The 18,426-nt window shown below is 42.3% G+C and overlaps 1 protein-coding gene across 6 annotated transcripts in view; it reads left to right on the top strand.

Annotated features, from left to right (window-relative positions):
- The window catches only part of LOC130282829 (uncharacterized), a 70,139-nt gene that overhangs the window by 20,079 nt on the left and 31,634 nt on the right, over nucleotides 1–18,426 (top strand). For 4 of the 6 annotated variants that reach the window (XM_056531647.1, XM_056531646.1, XM_056531644.1 and 1 more), the window contains exons 3-11: nucleotides 5,238–5,402; nucleotides 5,513–5,561; nucleotides 8,365–8,475; nucleotides 8,554–8,664; nucleotides 12,172–12,284; nucleotides 12,856–12,943; nucleotides 13,137–13,211; nucleotides 13,431–13,522; nucleotides 14,619–14,736. In XM_056531647.1, the coding sequence (XP_056387622.1) occupies nucleotides 5,238–5,402; nucleotides 5,513–5,561; nucleotides 8,365–8,475; nucleotides 8,554–8,664; nucleotides 12,172–12,284; nucleotides 12,856–12,943; nucleotides 13,137–13,211; nucleotides 13,431–13,522; nucleotides 14,619–14,736 (922 nt within the window). The remainder of the gene's footprint in view (nucleotides 1–5,237; nucleotides 5,403–5,512; nucleotides 5,562–8,364; nucleotides 8,476–8,553; nucleotides 8,665–12,171; nucleotides 12,285–12,855; nucleotides 12,944–13,136; nucleotides 13,212–13,430; nucleotides 13,523–14,618; nucleotides 14,737–18,426) is intronic. The other 2 variants (XM_056531648.1, XM_056531649.1) reach the window with 2 other exon arrangements.

Below are 18,426 nucleotides of genomic sequence, written 5' to 3'. Positions count from 1 at the left end.
CAAAGAAGCTAGAAAAACAGGTTTTACTTACAAGATGGGTAAAGTCAGTGATTTACAAAGTGATATAACTTTTGCTTCTGCATTTAAAACACAATAATTTTTCTACATGGGACTTCTCCTTTAACCAAGCAGCCTGTTTGAATGGAGTGCTGAGATCCTTCTATTGGCAGGGCAAACCTTTTAGGCCCCATCTTCTCCAGGTGACCAAGATAACCTGGCAACCCCTTATGTGCACAATTATTTTTTTGTTTGCCAACTGGTTTATATAAACTGGTAGCTCTACTTTTAATTCTCTATTGTTGTCACTGCTCTTGCTGGGGCCTTTATGGGTTCCTATGAGAACCTCACTAGTGTATTGTATATTTTCTGCCTCCTCCTCTCTTCTTGTCCCTATTAAGATGGTGACTGGTCTGTGGTCTGTTATTAACAGGCACTTCCCTATAACTTCTAAATCCCTGAAAGGCCCCCTATGGGGAAATGTTACCTTACCACAACTACATTTCTTGCCTACTTCCAACTTCTGGGGAAGGCATAGAGTGAAGTTTATAATATATTTTTTCTCTGATGACCATAACTTTCTCTCCTTTGAGGATATGCAAATTAGTTGTCCCTCGCACTGGCTTGTTTTTCTATTTGCAATAGTGACACGCGGTGTAAACTCAATTTGGGGTCCACACTGAATTCTCTAAGATGGAGCAGCTCCTGTGTGCCATGGACCTTTCCAAGCCCCTTACACAGGCCTATCTTCTGTTGCAATTAGTAAACCCTTTAAAAAATGGGCAGAGAATGTGCCTAATCTTACCCCTAACCAATGGAGGGTAGTTGAAAAAACATACTACAGACTGTTGTTAGTGCTAGAGATCTATTGATCCAGTCTATTATACTCCTGCCAAATTAAAAATAATTTGGGTTATTGCCTTTGATGCCTGAGGGCTGGTTTACATCACGTTTTCTCCCATACGGGAGCGCATACGGCAGGGGGGAGCTAAAACCTTGCGCTCCCGTATGCCTTTCTATGCGCTCCTGTATGTAATTCATTTCAATGAGCCGGCCGGAGTGAAACTTTCGGTCCGGTCGGCTCATTTTTGCCCCGCATGCGCTTTTACAACCGGACCTAAAACTGTGGTCAACCATGGTTTTTGGTCCGGTTGTAAAAGCACATACGGCGCAAAAATGAGCCGACCGAACGTTTCACTCCGGCCGGCTCATTGAAATGAATTACATATGGGAGCGCATAGAAAGGCATACGGGAGCGCAAGGTTTTAGCTCCCCCCTGCCGTATGCGCTCCCGTATGGGTAAAAATGTAATGGGAACCCAGCCTGATTTAAATGCTCGACAGAGGCAGGTACATTTCTGTATGTTGTAGGGAGTGTGTGAAAGTTGTAGTGAATGATTTTTGAGGGTCATTAATCAGTTTCTGCATGACCACCTGGAGTTTCCCTTTATGCTTAATCCTTAGGTTTGCTTACTAGGACTAATTGGCGGGGTGGTTACAAGTCTTACCGGCACTTACTTATTAGATTTCTGCTCTTCGGTGCCCAGAAAGTTATAGCCATATCCTGGAAGGTTACTGACACCCCCCTCCCCTGTATCTAGATGGCTTTGACTGGTCAATAGGTATCTCCCCTTATATTAGTCCTGCTTTATCAGCTGGAAGTGTCTTAAAGAAGATGTCCAGTGCTAAAATGTTTTACTCCCTATCCTCAGGATAGGGTATAAATGTCTGATTGCAGGGGTCAGACTGCTGTGACCCCCCCCTGCGATTTCCCGCAGGAGCCCCAGCTTTGCACTGCTAGGGCACGTCTCGTACTCAGCACGTCAGCTAGTTTAAAGACGCCCCTCCATTCATCTCTATGGGAGAGGCAGACACACAGGAATGCTGTGTCCCCACCTCTCCTATAATGATGAATGGAGAGGGCGTGTTTGTACCAGCTGACCTCCTGTGTGCGAAACGTCACACACAGCAGCGCAGCCAAAGCCCGAGTTGGGGCCCCTTAAAAGAGATCGTGGGGGGTCCTAGTGGTCGGATCCCACGTGATGAGATATTTATCCCCTATCCTGCGGATACGGGATACATTTCTAAGCACTGGACATCTTCTTTAAGATATTTGATAAAATGTGGATTCCATGGCCGTTTTGGATGTCCTTGTTAGTGACACGTACCCTTAAAATACACCTTTCTTGATCTCTGCCTTGGGGGGGGAGGGTTAAGGATGATGTGTGTTTGTGTGTATGTTTTTCTGTCGTGGGCACTGTCATTGGATGCATCGTCCATGTGTTAGAATGTTTTGCTAGTTTATCAGCCTACAGTTCTCCCAGGTGGTACCCTGTGATGTCTACCAGTGCGCTTCCAGCAATAAAAGGACTGCTCCTGATCTATATGTATCATATGTATGTTGCATACCCTGTCAAGGACATTCAGACTGTTTTTTTATTATTATTATTTTTTTTTTATTATTTAATTTTCTGTTATACTTTATGCTTTAGAATTAGCAAAAATAAAAAAAAACACATTAACCAATCATAGGAAGGATGATTTGGTACTTCTTAAAATGCTTTCATTTTATTGTAGATTTGTGCGACTTTTAAGACTGAATAAAACAGCATTTATTTTTGTCTATATACACTTTAACTCCTTCATTTTCTTACATCACTATGGGTCTTGTTAATCACCCCTTCTGCGCCATAGACCACATTTACGTTCATATCAAAGAGGGACCCTTGCAGGTCCTAGTATGACATCATCTGGCACTCAGTTCATTGGTCTTTCTGCTTTCAAGATGGACTTGTCTGAGCAGGAAGTCACTGCTCTATCAATCAGTAGCCGCAGTGATGTCCCAAATTATTCACTGATGGCTGAATGGGCTGTCACTGCTGAGATGAGTCTGTCTCTGAAGTAGGATGAAGATTGAGGAGCAGGGCATGGAATGAGTTGCAGAGGATAGAAATAGGCGGGCATGCTATTTTTTCATATCCCCCAGCAAAATTTCAAATATTCCTGTATAACCCATTTAACTACAGATGCTGACTCTAATCTGTTTAAGGCCCAGCAGCAACTTTTTCTCTACCATAAAAAAAACATCTCCTGCCATAGATCACCAGGAATGCTGGCATTTAAGGGGTACTCCCGTGGAAACCTTTTTTTTTTTTTTTTTTTTTTAAATCAACTGGTGCCAGAAAGTTAAACAGATTTGTAAATCCCTTCTATTAAAAAATCTTAATGCTTCCAGTACTTTTTAGGGGCTGTATACTAACGAGAAATCCAAAAAAGAAATAAATTTCCTCTGATGTCATGATCACAGTTCTCTCTGCTGACCTCTGTTGTCCATTTTAGGAACTGTCCAGAGCAGGAGAAAATCCCCATAGCAAACATATGCTGCTCTGGACAGTTCCTAAAATGGACAGCAGAGGTCAGCAGAGAGCACTGTGGTCATGACATCAGATGAAATGCATTTCTTTTTTGGATTTCTCTTTAGTATACAGCCCCTAAAAAGTACTGGAAGGATTAGGATTTTTTAATAGAAGTGATTTACAAATCTGTAAAATTTTCTGGCCCCAGTTGCTTTAAAAAAAAAAAGTTTTTCACGGGAGAACCCCTTTAAAGGGGTATTTTTGACATTTATGGCATATGTCCATATTTAGGGATCTTGGCCCACTCTGGACAGCTTGTGGTTGCCAGAGGTGGGTAGAAAGCCAAATGGGCTGTTTATGCAGTCTATTTAACTCCCATAGGGGTTAACGGGACTTACTTGAACAGTGTCGCAGTATTTTGTGCAACTCCCATTAAAGTCTGTTAGAGTTATACAAATTAAATTAAGCAGACACTTCAGCTGTTTCTACCTTCCTGACCAGCTTGGTTGTCCTCAAGCAGCTCAGCTCGATCTCGAGATGTACAGATCCCAGTGGTTAGACCCACATCTGTATGACTGGCTTCATACCACGTTTTTGCAATACAGTTCCCGCATCAGGTTTTTGATGAAAAACGGATTCCTCAAAACTGGACTAAACTGTATCAAAACGTGTGTACAAATTTTAACCCGTATATGGTTTGTAAAAATGATGTCCGGTTTATCTGTTTTTGGTTTTTTTTAGGAATAAAAACCTATACGTTTTTAACTTTTCAATCCATTATGAATAAAGTTTCACTTGTTTGATTGAAATTCCAAGAAAAAAAACTTTCGGTGTGCACTGCGCATGTGCAAAGGCAAAAACCGTATGGGACAAACCTGATGAAATCGTACGCACATACGGTTCTGTTGTACGGTTCCCATTCCCAATGTTAAAAAATAAGTTTTTTCACCCAGACCAAAAACTGTGATTTTGGGTACAGGAAAAAAACGGACATAACCGGATGCTTCATTTGGCATTTGGTTTTCAATACTGTTCCATATGGTTTTCAAATTGAAAACGTATATGGGAACTGTATTGCAAAAACGTGGTGTGAACCCAGCCTTATAACAAATCTTATATATATGTCATGAATGTCTTGATGGGAATACCCCTTTAAGCCCTTTCCTGCTCTAGACCAACAGGGATGCTCCCATTAAAGGAGAACTACGGGATTGAAAATTTTATCCCCTATCCTAAGGATAGGGGATAAGTTTCAGATTGCGGGGGGTCCGACCGCTGGGGCCCCCCACGATCTCTTGTATGGGGCCTAGGCTCTCTGCATAAAGAGCGCGTGTCGACCACCGCACGAGTTGGCGGCTGACACGCGCCCTCCATTTACTGCTATGGGAGAACCAAAGCGCTGCCTTCGGCAATTTCCGGCTCTCCCATAGCAATGTATGGAGGGGCTCGTGTCGGCCGCTGCTTCGTGCGGTGGTCAACACGCCCTCTCTAACCAGAGAGCCGGGGCCACGTACGGGAGATCGCGGGGGGCCCCAGGGGTCAGACCCCCCGCGATCTGAAACTTATCCCCTATCCATAGGATAGGGGATACATTTTTCAATCCCGTAGTTCTCCTTTAACCCCTTTCCTACCCTAGACTATAAGAGATGATTATAATAACTACTTCTTTGTCCTATACAACTGGACAGAAGTATTTTATTCTGTTCTTTTGTGGTTTAGACTAGTAGACGGTGCCTGATTTCCACCAGTCCTGCTCACTTGCTACAAAGAATTAAAGACAACATTGTTTGGTTGTACAGATTTCTTTAGTGGGCAAAAAGACTGTTGAAGACTGGCATCTCCAAATGTCTACATGACTACTTTCCTGTTATTTTCATAAATGCAGGATTATATACTGATAAAGAAGTCAAGTGAACAGGTGTCAGGAGGATGGAGCATAACGCAGGATCCTATTGCATTGTCTCCATTTTACTCTCTGATACATAATAGGAAAAATTATGAGAAGATCCTGGAACTTACCAACACGATCATTGAGCTGCTGACTGGAGAGGTGAGCGCTACTGGGAATTTTGAGACATTTTATGGCAACAACGGAATACAATTGTGTCTGGGTGATTACTGTATGAAAATGTATTAAAAGGTGTATATTTCCCCAAACAGGATTATTTTAAGGATTTTCACGGTATTCTACAGAATCAGCAATACCCTGGTAAGCATTTTGTTACTCCATAATTAGGTCTCTATTTCTTGTAAGTAGGGATCAAGGTATTTGAGTCATCCTAATGTGTATAAGATAGGTCTCCAGTAACAACACCTTGTAAAAGTTGGCCCTCAAGGAAACATTACCAGCTCCTTGCCTGTTCAAATTCTATCTGTGCAAATACAGACTGTTAGGGCTACAGTGATAATCCCAAAGATGTTCCATAAAGTCTTCTTTATTGGACATTGTTAAAACAGATATTCAGCATCTCACAGGAAAAGTACAATAGACATTGGCCTTCATTTACTAATGGTGGAGTTTAGTTTTCTTGGTGGTTTCTTTTTTTCCAATGGTATTTTTCCATAGTATTTACTATTTTATCTTGTATTTGCTGTGTTTTTTTTTCCCTTTGTTTTTTCTTTTTCTTTTTTTTGTTGTTGTTGTTCTGAGCTGTTGGGTTTTCCAGAGCTCAAATCCACCACATTTTATGTGGGAACATTAGTAGACTTGTAGGTTCTTTCTGAAAATGTAGTTTAAAAAAAAAAAAAATTATGAGACACGTCCTTTTTAAACACACCCCTTTTCAGTTTTTTTCTGAGTAAAGTGGAGAGTTAGTAGGGTATTTGAAACATTTTTGTTGGAAATTTTGGTGTATTGGAGAAGGAAAAGGGTATGTGTAGCTCACTGTGGTATACTATTCCGAGGTTAACTGGAATGGTCTAAATCCCAAAAAGACCTAATAAAGTGAATAGGTATATGTAATAAATTATATAAAACCAGTCCTCAAGGATAGTGAAATAAAGAGATAAAAAGGAGATAAAATGAGCGAGAAAAAGGTGATGTGGAACCGAATAAATATAAAATCAATAAGTTAAATGTCATAAAATAGATACTGAATAAATAATGATAGTAAATAAATAATATAATGATAATAAAAGACCTGAATCAAGGATAATGCAGTAAAATACTACAATATATCATTTATTCACAAGATAATAACTTACATCTGGGCAGGGCCCTTGCACCAGATGTTAAGATATTGATATTAAAATAGATGTAATATTAAAAAGTCATTTATAAAGCAACCACCTAAAATAAGGCAAAAAAATGTGGAAATGTCCAAAAATAAAATGGTCCGGTAATATAGTTTAGAAATAAAGTGGTCCGGTAATGCAGTTCATGAAATTATATAATGGAGCAGTTCAGGGAGTGATATGCAGATAATGTAGGTTTGATAATATTAGGTGGTATCAATTACTGGTGAAGTGCAGCCGGCATCCTCAGGAGTAGCAGTCTGGCGGGGAGGGTTTCTGTCAGTGCTGGTACGGCGTGGTGGCCGGCCTTTGTGATCGATGGTGATCCCAGTAAAGTGAATTGGATGGGTCCGGCTGAGACAGGTTGGCACGGGATAGCGTCCGGCCACAAGTGGATTATCGTGGATGAAGAGGTGATCGCTGACCCTGGCATCCTCGTTTCCTAACGAGAGAGGATCGTGCGTGCAGTCCACAGAGGTCCCAGAATAAGGGGTCTACAGCGTTGCCAAAGCCGAGGTGGGCTCTAAAATGTAGTATAAGTTGGTTGCCGTAGGTAATGGGTATAAGACCAAGGCTATACGCATTTCAAGACGACTGTCTTATTCTTCAGTAGCCATAGATAATGAATATCATAGCCTTGGTCTTATACCCATTACCTACAGCAACCACCTTATACTACTTTTAAAGCCCACTTTGGCTTTGGCAGCGCTGTAGACCCCTTATTCTGGGACCTCTGTGGACTGCACGCACGATCCTCTCTCCTTAGGACACGAGGATGCCAGGGTCAGCGATCACCTCTTCATCCACGATACTCCACTTGTGGCCGGACGCTATCCCGTGCCAACCTGTCTCTGCCGGACTCATCCAATCCACTTTACTGGGCTCACCATCGATCACAAAGGCCGGCCACCATGCCGTGCCAGCACCGACAGAAACCCTCACCGCGAGACTGCTACTCCTGAGGATGCCGGCTGCACTTCGCCAGTAAGTGATGCCACTCAAATCGGCATACAGGTACTACCTAATATTATCAAAACTACATTATCTGCATATCGCTCCCTGAACTGCTCCATTATATAAGTTCATGAACTGCATTACCGGACCACTTTATTTCTGAACTACAGTATATTACTGGACCATTTTATTTTTGGACATTTCCAAAAAATTTTTGCCTTATTTTAAGTTTTTGCTTTATAAATGACTTTTTAATCTATTTTAATATCAAAATCTTATTAACATCTGGTGCAAGGGCCCTGCCCAGATTTAAGTTATTATCTTGTGAATAAATGTTATATTGTATTATTTTACTGCATTATCCTTGATTCAGGTCTTTTATTATCCTTATATTATTTATTTACTTTCATTTACTATCATTATTTATTTAGTATCTATTTTATGACATTTAACTTATTGATTTTACATTTATTTGGTTCCACATCACCTTTTTCTTGCTCATTTTATCTCCTTTTTATCTCTTTATTTCACTATCCTTGAGGACTGGTTTTATATAAATTATTATATATACCTATTCAAATTTTGCCTTATGACACATGCAACACAAAAAACCCTAGAAAATATACACAGAAAGGCCTTAGTAAATGAAGTCCATTGAATTACTTTTGGCTGAAAAATACCAAGGAGAATACTGACATAGAGGTTAAGGGGAGTTAAAGGAGTTAACTGGAATAAACCTATTTAGGCTACATATCAAAGACAAAATGTTACCTTTTTTGATGTTTGGTTAAAGCAGTTTATAATTTAATTATTTTGTTAATAAGGTGGTGATGAGAATCCAAAATTAATCTCAGAATATAAAAGACATCGAAAACTGTATGCCAATTACTGCCAGCAGTCTCCGCAAGAGGGAATTTTTGAAGATGCCTTTGTAGGTCAGTCAATTACAGTGTTATTTTTGATTAAAATATTACTTTTATTAACGTCTCTCACATGTCACAATTTCTATGCAGCCAAAGGTAATGTTCTTGAAATGATTCCAAAGAAGAACCGAAGTTCTGGGAAAAGTGTTGATGGTTATGGTGATTTCAAGGAAAAGATAAATTATAGAGGCTCCTTGTCCGGTGTGTCTTAATTTCTTAATTATGAGATTTTTTTGGTAAAAAAATTATGTGTGACTAGATGTACCTTTAACCCCTTAACGACATTGGACATAAATGTATGTCATGGTTCGGTGGTACCCAACGCACCATGATGTACTTTTATGTCAGGAACATGACCGCAAGCACCAGACCAGTGCTCGCATCATGAACGGCAGGTCCTGGCTGCTGTCAGCAGCCAGCGGCCCACTGGTAATGGCGAACATCAGCGATCGCGCTAATGTCTGCCATTAACCCCTCAGATGCCGTGATCAATACAGATCACGGCATCTGCGGTAGTGTGACACTTAAAATGGATCATTGGATCGCCCACGTAATGACGGAGGTCCCCTTACCTGCTCCGTCCGTCTCCAGAAGCCAGAGAAGAAGATTGCTGATAATACTGATCAGTGCTATGCCCTATGCATAGCACTGAACAGTATTAGCAATCAAATGAATGAAATAAATAGCCCCTATGGGGACATCAAAAGTGTAAAAAAAAAAATTATAAATGTAAATCTCCCCCAATAAAAATGTAAAATGTCCCATTTTACCCCCAAAAAGCGTAAAAAAAATTAATAAACATATTTGGTATCGCCACGTGCGGAAATGATTGAACTATCAAAATATAATGTTAATTATCCCATATGGTGAACGTCGTAAACGTAAAAGAAAAAAAATTCCAAAACTGTTGCTTTTTTTGTCACATCATATTAATAAAAAACGCATTAAAGGAGATATTCTTTAACTTAAAACTTAAAAGGGTAGTCCAGTTCTGAAAAAATTATCCCTATCCTAAGGATAGGGGATAAGTTTCAGATCACGGGGGGTCTGACCGGTGGGGCCCCCCCGCAATCTCCTGCACGGGGCCCCAGCAGCCTGTGGTAAGGGGGCGTGTTGACCACCACACAAAGCGGCAGCTGACATGCCCCCTCAATACAGCTCTACGGCAGAGCCGGAGCGCTGGCTTCGGCAGTCTCCGGCTCTGCCATAGCGATGTATTGAGGGGGCGTGTCAGCTGATGCTTCGTGAGGGGGCCGACACCTGCTATCTGGCCAGCGAGCTGGGCCCCGTACAGGAGATCATGGGGGGCCCCAGCAGTCAGACCCCCGCGATCTGAAACTTATCCCCTATCCTTAGGATAGGGCTAATTTTTTCAGAACTGGACTACCCCTTTAAGTTTTATATACGCAACTGTGGTATCAATAAAAAGTACAGATCACGGCATAAAAAATGAGCCCTCATACCGCCGCTTATATGGAAAAAAGAAAAAGTTAGGCTAGGTTCAGGCTACGGAATTTCCGTCTGCAATTCTGCTTTGAAATTGCAGCCAGAAATTAGGCTTGCTAAAATGTATAGTGTAGTGAATGGGTTTCCGTTCACAAATTCACACTTTCACACAGAATTTGTGAAGCGGAATTTGTGAACGGAAAATCCGCTTGGAAATTTCCATCTGAAGAATGGGGTTGCTCTTTCTTCAGGCGGAAATCCGCGCGGAACACATTGCAGTCTATTGGAGACTGCAGTGTCCGCGCGGTCCTAGCACCAACTGATTCAGTCAGCGCTGGCCGCACTCAGAATCTCCGGGCGGAAATTTTCTGCCCAGAGATTCTGTAGTCTGAACCTAGCCTAATAGGTCATCAAAATAGAGAGATTTTAAACATACTCATTTTGTTAAAAAGTTTGAGATTTTTTTAAAGCGGTACAATAATAGAAAAGTATGTAGTGATGGATATCATTTTAATTGCATTGACCCACAGAATAAAGAAAACATGTCATTAATGTAAATTGTACAGTGTGAAAAAGAAACCTTCCAAAATTTGCAAAATTTCAGTTTTCCTTTCAATTTCGCCACACAATTACCGTATTTATCGGCGTATAACACGCACTTTTTAGGCTAAAATTTTTAGCCTAAAGTCTGTGTGCGTGTTATACGCCGATACACCCCCAGGAAAGGCAGGGGGAGAGAGGCAGTCGCTGCCCGCTTCTCTCCCCCTGCCTTTCCTGGGGTTTAAAGCCCTGCTGCCGGCCCTTCTCACCCGCTGGCTATCGGCGCCGCTGCCCGTTCTGTCCCCCTGACTATCGGTGCCGGCGCCGATAGCCAGGGGGAGAGAAGCGGCGCCGACAGCCAGGGGGAGAGCAGGGACAGCGGCACCCATTGCCGGCGCCACTGCCCCGTTGCCTCCCCCCATCCCCGGTGGCATAATTACCTGAGTCGGGTCCGAGCTGCTGCAGGCCTCCGACGTGCGTCCCCTGTGTCGTTGCTATGCACGGCGCTGAGCACTGACGTCATGCACCGCGCCGTTCAGCGCATAGCAACGACGCCGGGGACGCACGCCGGAGGCCTGCAGCAGCGCGGACCCAACTCAGGTAATTATGCCACCGGGGATGGGGGGAGGCAACGGGGCAGCGGCGCCGGCAATGGGTGTCGCTGCCCCTTCTCTCCCCCTGGCTGTCGGCGCCGCTTCTCTCCCCCTGGCTATCGGCGCCGGCACCCCGTTGCCTCCCCCCATCCCCGGTGGCATAATTACCTGAGTCGGGTCCGCGCTGCTGCAGGCCTCCGGCGTGCGTCCCCGGCGTCGTTGCTATGCGCTGAACGGCGCGGTGCATGACGTCAGTGCTCCGCGCCGTGCATAGCAACGACACAGGGGACGCACGTCGGAGGCCTGCAGCAGCGCGGACCCGACTCAGGTAATTATGCCACCGGGGATGGGGGGAGGCAACGGGGCAGCGGCGCCGGCAATGGGTGCCGCTGTCCCTGCTCTCCCCCTGGCTGTCGGCGCCGCTTCTCTCCCCCTGGCTATCGGCGCCGGCACCGATAGTCAGGGGGATAGAACGGGCAGCGGCGCCGATAGCCAGGGGGTGAGAAGGGCCAGCAGCAGGGCTCTAGACCCCAGGAAAGGCAGGGGGAGAGTAGCGGGCAGCGACGGCCTCTCTCCCCCTGCCTTTCCTGGAGGTGTATTGGGGTATACACGCGCACACACGCACCCTTATTTTACCATGGATATTTGGGTAAAAAACTTTTTTTATCCAAATATCCTTGGTAAAATGAGGGTGCGTGTTATAGGCCGGTGCGTGGTATACCCCGATAAATACGGTAGTTTTTTTTTTTTTTTTGGATGCGCCACACATTTTATGGTAAAATGAGTGATGTAATTACAAAGGACAACTGGTTGCGCAAAAAACAAGCCCTTATTCTCATCTGTTGATGAAAATATAAAAGACTTATGATTTTTAGTAGGCGAAGAGGAAAAAACTAAAATGCAAAAATAAAATTGGCCTGGTCCTTAAGGCCAAAATGGGTTTGGTCCTTAAGGGGTTAAAGATTATGGTAAATTATTGATAAGTCTTCTAACAGCGTTTTGTGTGTGTGTGTGTGTGTGTGCTGGGGATGTAGCATTTTTGGGCTGGTCATGTTTCTATTAAAACACATGCGTTATTTATATGAAATATCGTCACCCAGAAAAAAATTTGCTATTTTTGCTTTTACAGGGGGACATTGTGGTCTAAAAACATTTTCACCTTCCCTTTTATTAGAAGATTGTAAGAGAGAAAATGGAACTACCTTTTGGGATTGCAACGTAGAACTTATAAAGGCTGAAAATGTAAGTCTGTAGAAAATTACTGTAAAATATATTATTTTCTATTAATTATCACAAGATTTTATGTATAAATGTAATAAAGTAATTCCACCCAAACCCAAAAAGCTAATAAAATACCATACTTGAGTGGCAGTGACAATGGGGTTTGCATATTGTAGATTTAATTTCAAAGGGTTATATCACCTAAAGACTTATAACTTACTAATATAGTGTTGTTGCGAATTGTACTATGTATGATGACTCAGTATGATTTTAGTTAATTTACCCCTAAAGTTGTGCAGTTTGTTCTTTTATTGTCAGTACAGTGTTGTCTCTAGCTCCCCAGCTCCTCCCTATCTCCTAAGACAACGCATTATGTTCTGTCTTGGATCTTTGTGTGTCTGAGCACAAGCCCTGCCCCTGTAGTGCTGCGATGAAGAACTAAGGGAAACCATTGCATTCTGGGAATTGTAGTACTGAGCAGCTGAATGCAGGAAGCACAGTGATTATTTCACATAGAAAGAGACCCACAGACACACAAAACAAAAAGAGTTTCGGTGAATATCCCTTTAATAAAGGTTAATTTGTTTTACAGGAGAGCAACATATGCAGATTGGAGACTAAGCCAGAATTAGTGAGGGTGAAGATTAAGGAAGAGGAAACACCTACAGTTATTAGCCCAGGTGAGTCACTCATCTGAAAAATTATATTTAGCTTCAGGTGCCTTTCACACTACATTAGGCAGTGTTCATTGGAAGTAAATGTCAGGTGCTCCTCTACATATACACAACTTAGTGGCATCCATCATACATAGGGTCCCATGTTAAAAAATGTATATCACAGTATACATTCTTTTTTTATTTTTTTTTATGTTAGAACCAGCTCAACAGAATGGCAGAAAAGTCAGCATATTCCATCCAGCAAACCCTGATGGATATGACCCAAATGAAGGTTAGAATGACACACTTTGGTCTCCATCAGGTAACGGAGGCCTATGTTTAATGTAAGTGCGGGGACCTATCCCAGCACTTAAATGGACACTGCTTAACAAGTGTAAAATGATTAATTGTGGCCTAATGCAAAATATAATTCAACAGTTGGGTAATGTTAATTTAAATCAGTACTTAATGTTACATGGCAAACAAAACAGCTAATTATGATGCTTTTTAGATGCAGACACGAAAGAAAATAACAGAGGATGTCTGCCTCCAGGAGACAAGTTATTAACCAGAGAGCCTAATCACCGTGACGTAGATATCTTGGTACGTTGACTGAATTTAGTTTAACCAAAGCTCTTTGCAATGAAACTATGACGAGTACAATTTTGCAACCTGATGGTCCGTAGCTCTTGATTTATTAAACATATAATATTTTTTTTTGCCAAGCAGATACAGGATCTTCAATGTGCAAGTCTGTGCATATAAGGCTGGGTTCACATCACGTTTTTGCAATACTGTTTTCAATCCGTTTTTCTAAAGAAAACCGTATGGCAAAAAAACAGATGGAACAGTATGGGATGGAACAGCGTGGTTGACCCCGTTTTTGTCTCCGGTTTAAAAACCGTACTGCAACCGCATATGTTTTTTTTTAACATGGACGTCAATGGGAAACGCACATGTATTCAGTTCCATACGGTAAACAGTTTATGGTTTTTACTTTGCACATGCGCATTTGCATCCTAAAGTCCCCACCCAACACCCCTCCCATTAAAAATGGACAAAATTATCAAAAACGTATGTTTCTTTAGAAAAACGGATTGAAAACAGTATGGCAAAAACGTGATGGGAACCCAGCCCGAGGCTGGGTTCCCATTACATTTTCCCCCATAATGGAGCGCATACGGCAGGGGAGAGCTAAAAACTTGCGCTCCCATATGCCTTTCTATGCGCCCCCGTATGTAATTCATTTCAATGAGCCGGCCGCAGTGAAACGTTCGGTCCGGTCGGCTCATTTTTGCCCCGCATGCGCTTTTACAACCGGACCTAAAGCCGTGGTCGACGACGGTTTTAGGTGCGGGGAAAAAGCGCACACGGGCAAAAATGAGCCGACCGAACGTTTCACTCCGGCCGGCTCATTGAAATGAATTACATACGGGGGCGCATAGAAAGGCATATGGGAGCGCAAGTTTTTAGCTCTCCCCTGCTGTTTGCGCTCCCGTATGGGGGAAAACATAATGGGAACCCAGCGTAAGACAGATTTGATGTCAGTACTAAATGTGTCATTTTTATTTATTGTATATCTGAATATCGGATGTCCAGACTTTGCTCCTCCAGTATACAACTGATGATGCTGTATATATTTTTTATGTGACTTACTAATATCCACACAAACTATTCATTTTCTTTTTGGCCAAAAAAGGGAAAACTTTATACTGAGAAACCTGAAAACCATTCAAAAGATGGTTTGGAAGAAGATGAGGATGACTGGCTTGAGGTGAAGATTAAAGAGGAAAATGTTCCCACAGATATCTCCTCTGGTGAGAAAATGAGCAAAGTAATGGCTGTCCTCTAACAGTCTATGACAGAAGATAAAAAATGGTGAAGGGGGATGCTGTTCTGCTTTATAGCAGGTGTTTATATGCAGAAGAGCCAATATAGGTGGTGTAAGCCGCACTGTGGTGGTCATGTACGGGATGAGGGTGGGGGGGGGTCGGATAAAGGTTTAGTTGGGTTAACTGAAGAATCTGACAAGATTCTGATGAATAATAGGAGCACATTCTTCAGAGACAGGAGATTAGTACAGAGATGGATACCTTTAAGCAAATAGTATATCACTATTGGGGGGCCATAGTGATCTTAGATACCACGCAGTATGATTAGGAATGCCTTAAAGAGTACCTGTCACCAAATAAAACTTTTAATACAGTGTAATTAGCAGACACTTTCACATTCACTTGCTTTTAAAATTATCAACATAAATATGTTTAAAATGTAATAGAAAAAACGGCCACTAGGTGGCTCTGTTCTGTTCCCTGCTGCAATTAATACAGTGAGTTTGGTCTCCTCTTGGCCTGGCAGGAGACCAAACTCAGGCATCACTGAGCTTAATTGACAACTGCACAGAGCCTCAATGAAAGCTCCACAGAGCCTCACTGAAAGCTGCAAAGAGCCTCACTGAAACATGCATAGAGCCTCATTGAAAGCTGCACAGAGCCACATTGAAAGCTGCATAGAGCCTCTCTGAAATTATGCATAGAGCTTAAGGTCTTGTATTCATCACAGCACTGCAACTATGTGAGGGCGGAAATGATCCCCCAGCAGCTTCAGTGATGTCATGCCTGCTGAGAAACGTCCACTTTCTCCTGTTGGGAGATTGCACCATGTGAGCAAAAAGAAAGGTAAGATACACAGCTTTTTAACCCCTTAACGACGCAGGACGTAAATGTACATCCTGGTGCGGTGGTACTTAACGCACCAGGATGTACATTTACGTCCTGTACATGACCGCAAGCATCGTAGCGATGCTCGGGTCATGCGTGGCAGGTCCCCGGCTGCTGATAGCAGCCAGGGACCCGCCGGTTATGGCTGACATTCGCAATAGCGCAAATGCTGTGAACAATACAGATCACGGCATCTGCAGCATCGCGGTCACTAAAATGGATGCTCCGATCACCTGCAGCGCTGGCACGGAGATCCGATCATCCATAAAGGCAGGCAGAGGTCCCCTCACCTGCCTCCGCCGCCTTCCACGGGTCTTCTGCTCTGGTCTGAGATCGAGCAGACCAGAGCAGAAGATGACCGATAATACTGATCAGTGCTATGTCCTATGCATAGCACTGAACAGTATTAGCAATCAAATGATTGCTATAAATAGTCCCCTATGGGTACTATTAAAGTGTTAAAATAAAACTAAAAAGAAAAGTAAAAAAGAATGGGAAAAATCCCCTCCCCCAATAAAAATTTAAATTGTCCAATTTTACCCCCAAAAAGTGTAAAAAAAATAAAATTTATAAACATATTTGGTATTGCCGCATGCATAAATATCCGAACTATCAAAATATAATGTTATTGATCCCGTACGGTGAACGGTGTGAACTTTTAAAAGAAAAAAAAAAGACCCAAATTGCTGCTTTTTTTATAACATTTCATTCCAAAAAAAATTTGATAAAAAATATAATAAAAGTTTTATATATGCAAATGTGGTATCAATAAAAAGTACAGATCCAGGCGCCAAAAATGAGCCCTCATACTGACGCTTATACGGAAAAATTTAAATGTTATAGGCCAGCAAAATAGAGGGATTTTAAACTTACTAATTTGGTTAAAAACTTTACGATTTTTTTTTAAGCGGTACAATAATAGGAAAGTATGTAATCATGGGTATAATTTTAATCGTATTGACCCATAGAATAAAGAAAACATGTCATTTACCGGAAATTGTACAGCATGAAAACGAAACCTTGCAAAATTGTGGTTTTCTTATCAATTTCCTCACACAAATAGTATTTTTTTGGTTGCGCCATACATTTTATGGTAAAATGAGTGGTCATTACAAAAAACAAGCCCTCATACTGGTCTGTGGATGAAAATATAAAAGAGTTATGATTTTTAGAAGGCTTGCAAGAAAAAAACGAAAACGTAAACATTTTATTGTCTGAGTCCTTAAAGAAGAAGTATCATGGACCAAGTCACAAATTTTTTTTTCTATCATGTGAAAGTGCATCAGCTCATCATTCTGACAATCTGCTCCTCATGTATCTCACCCTCTCCCTTCTCCTGCAATCCCCTCTGAAAGATTGGTACTTCCTGGTACATGGAGGTCCCTGACTTCCTGTCTCCCATAATGCCTTTCAGTTCATCATAGAAGTAGCCCAGCCTAGACTAGTGCTTCCTAACCAGGGTGCCTCCAGCTGTTGTGAAACTACAACTCCCAGCATGCCTGGGAGTTTTAGTTTTGCAACAGCTGGAGGCACCCTGGTTGGGCTACATTGACCTAGACACTGATCACTTTCCTAACAGCAGGCTCAGTGTTTCCCTTCCCCCTGCTTCTATTCTTAGGACATCGTTCTTTCAGACTGACCTGCTGTCAGATTGTAATCAGTGCAGGGGAAAGCAGGGATCCCCCCCTCCCCCTCTGCTTCTTCTCGGGACATTGGGACATCGTTCTTGCTCTTATAAACACTGAGCTGTCAGATGCTTCCCTGCTGAGGAGATGAAGACAAGTGCTCAGCTCACTGCGGCTTCTATGATTGGCTGAAGCTGCACATGGGAGGTTCCCTTGCCGTGCACAGAGCTGGCTAAGCTGCAGAACTATGGGAAATTGTGACATCACGGCCCCCAGCATAATGCAGCTCAATGGGGGGTCGCAAGTCATCAGAACAGGGAGCTGCTGAACTTCCTCTCTGAACAAAGAAGCTAAAAAAACAGGTTTTACTTACAAGATGGGTGAAGTCAGTGATTTACAAAGTGATATAACTTTTGCTTCTGCATTTAAAACACAATACTTTTTCTACATGGGACTTCTCCTTTAAGGCCAAAAAGGTGTCCTTAAGGGGTCAAAGCTCAGAATTTTTTTTTAAGGGTGAGAGGGGTGTTAGGAGTAGTTAGGGAACATAGCCTGAGTTAGTTTAGAAAAGTTTATTTGGTGATAAGTACTCTTTAAGCAATTGAACGATATACCCATCTATGAGGTCTTATCAAAAGATCCTACTAAGGAATATGTACAGAACTTAACCCCTTAAGGCCCATTTTGGCCAATTTTAGGTACCTCATACTCTTGAAAAAGCTAGGTCCAACTAGCGAAACGTTGAGCCAGAGGAGTAGATTTTAGCTCAGTCCCTTTGTTATAAAATGGATGGATCACGGTGCGCAGTGACACTATGTCTATAGACGGTGTCAGAGCAGAGTGCTGCAAACTGAACTCCGTGATTAAGACCATCCTGCATAGAATGCATTAATAAAACTTTACTAATAGGGACTGTAATTTTAAACACATATTGCCACCTAGTGGAAAAAAATTTTGAGCACCTTTTAATATTAATTTGTAATTATTAAAAGCTAAGTTTTAGACTTTAGAGGGTCTCTATTCAGGGTTTTCCTGAGGGGACATACATCCCCAAGGTTGTCGTTTCGTATCAGCAACTGTCCAGAGCAGGAGAAAATTCCCATTGCAGTTCCTGACACAGACAGATGTGTCAGCAGAGAGCACTGTGGACAAGACAAAAAAA

The sequence above is a fragment of the Hyla sarda genome, chromosome 7, assembly GCF_029499605.1.
Source record: "Hyla sarda isolate aHylSar1 chromosome 7, aHylSar1.hap1, whole genome shotgun sequence".
NCBI classification, from domain to species: Eukaryota; Metazoa; Chordata; class Amphibia; order Anura; family Hylidae; genus Hyla; species Hyla sarda.
This window is presented reverse-complemented; position numbering and strand designations above follow the sequence as displayed.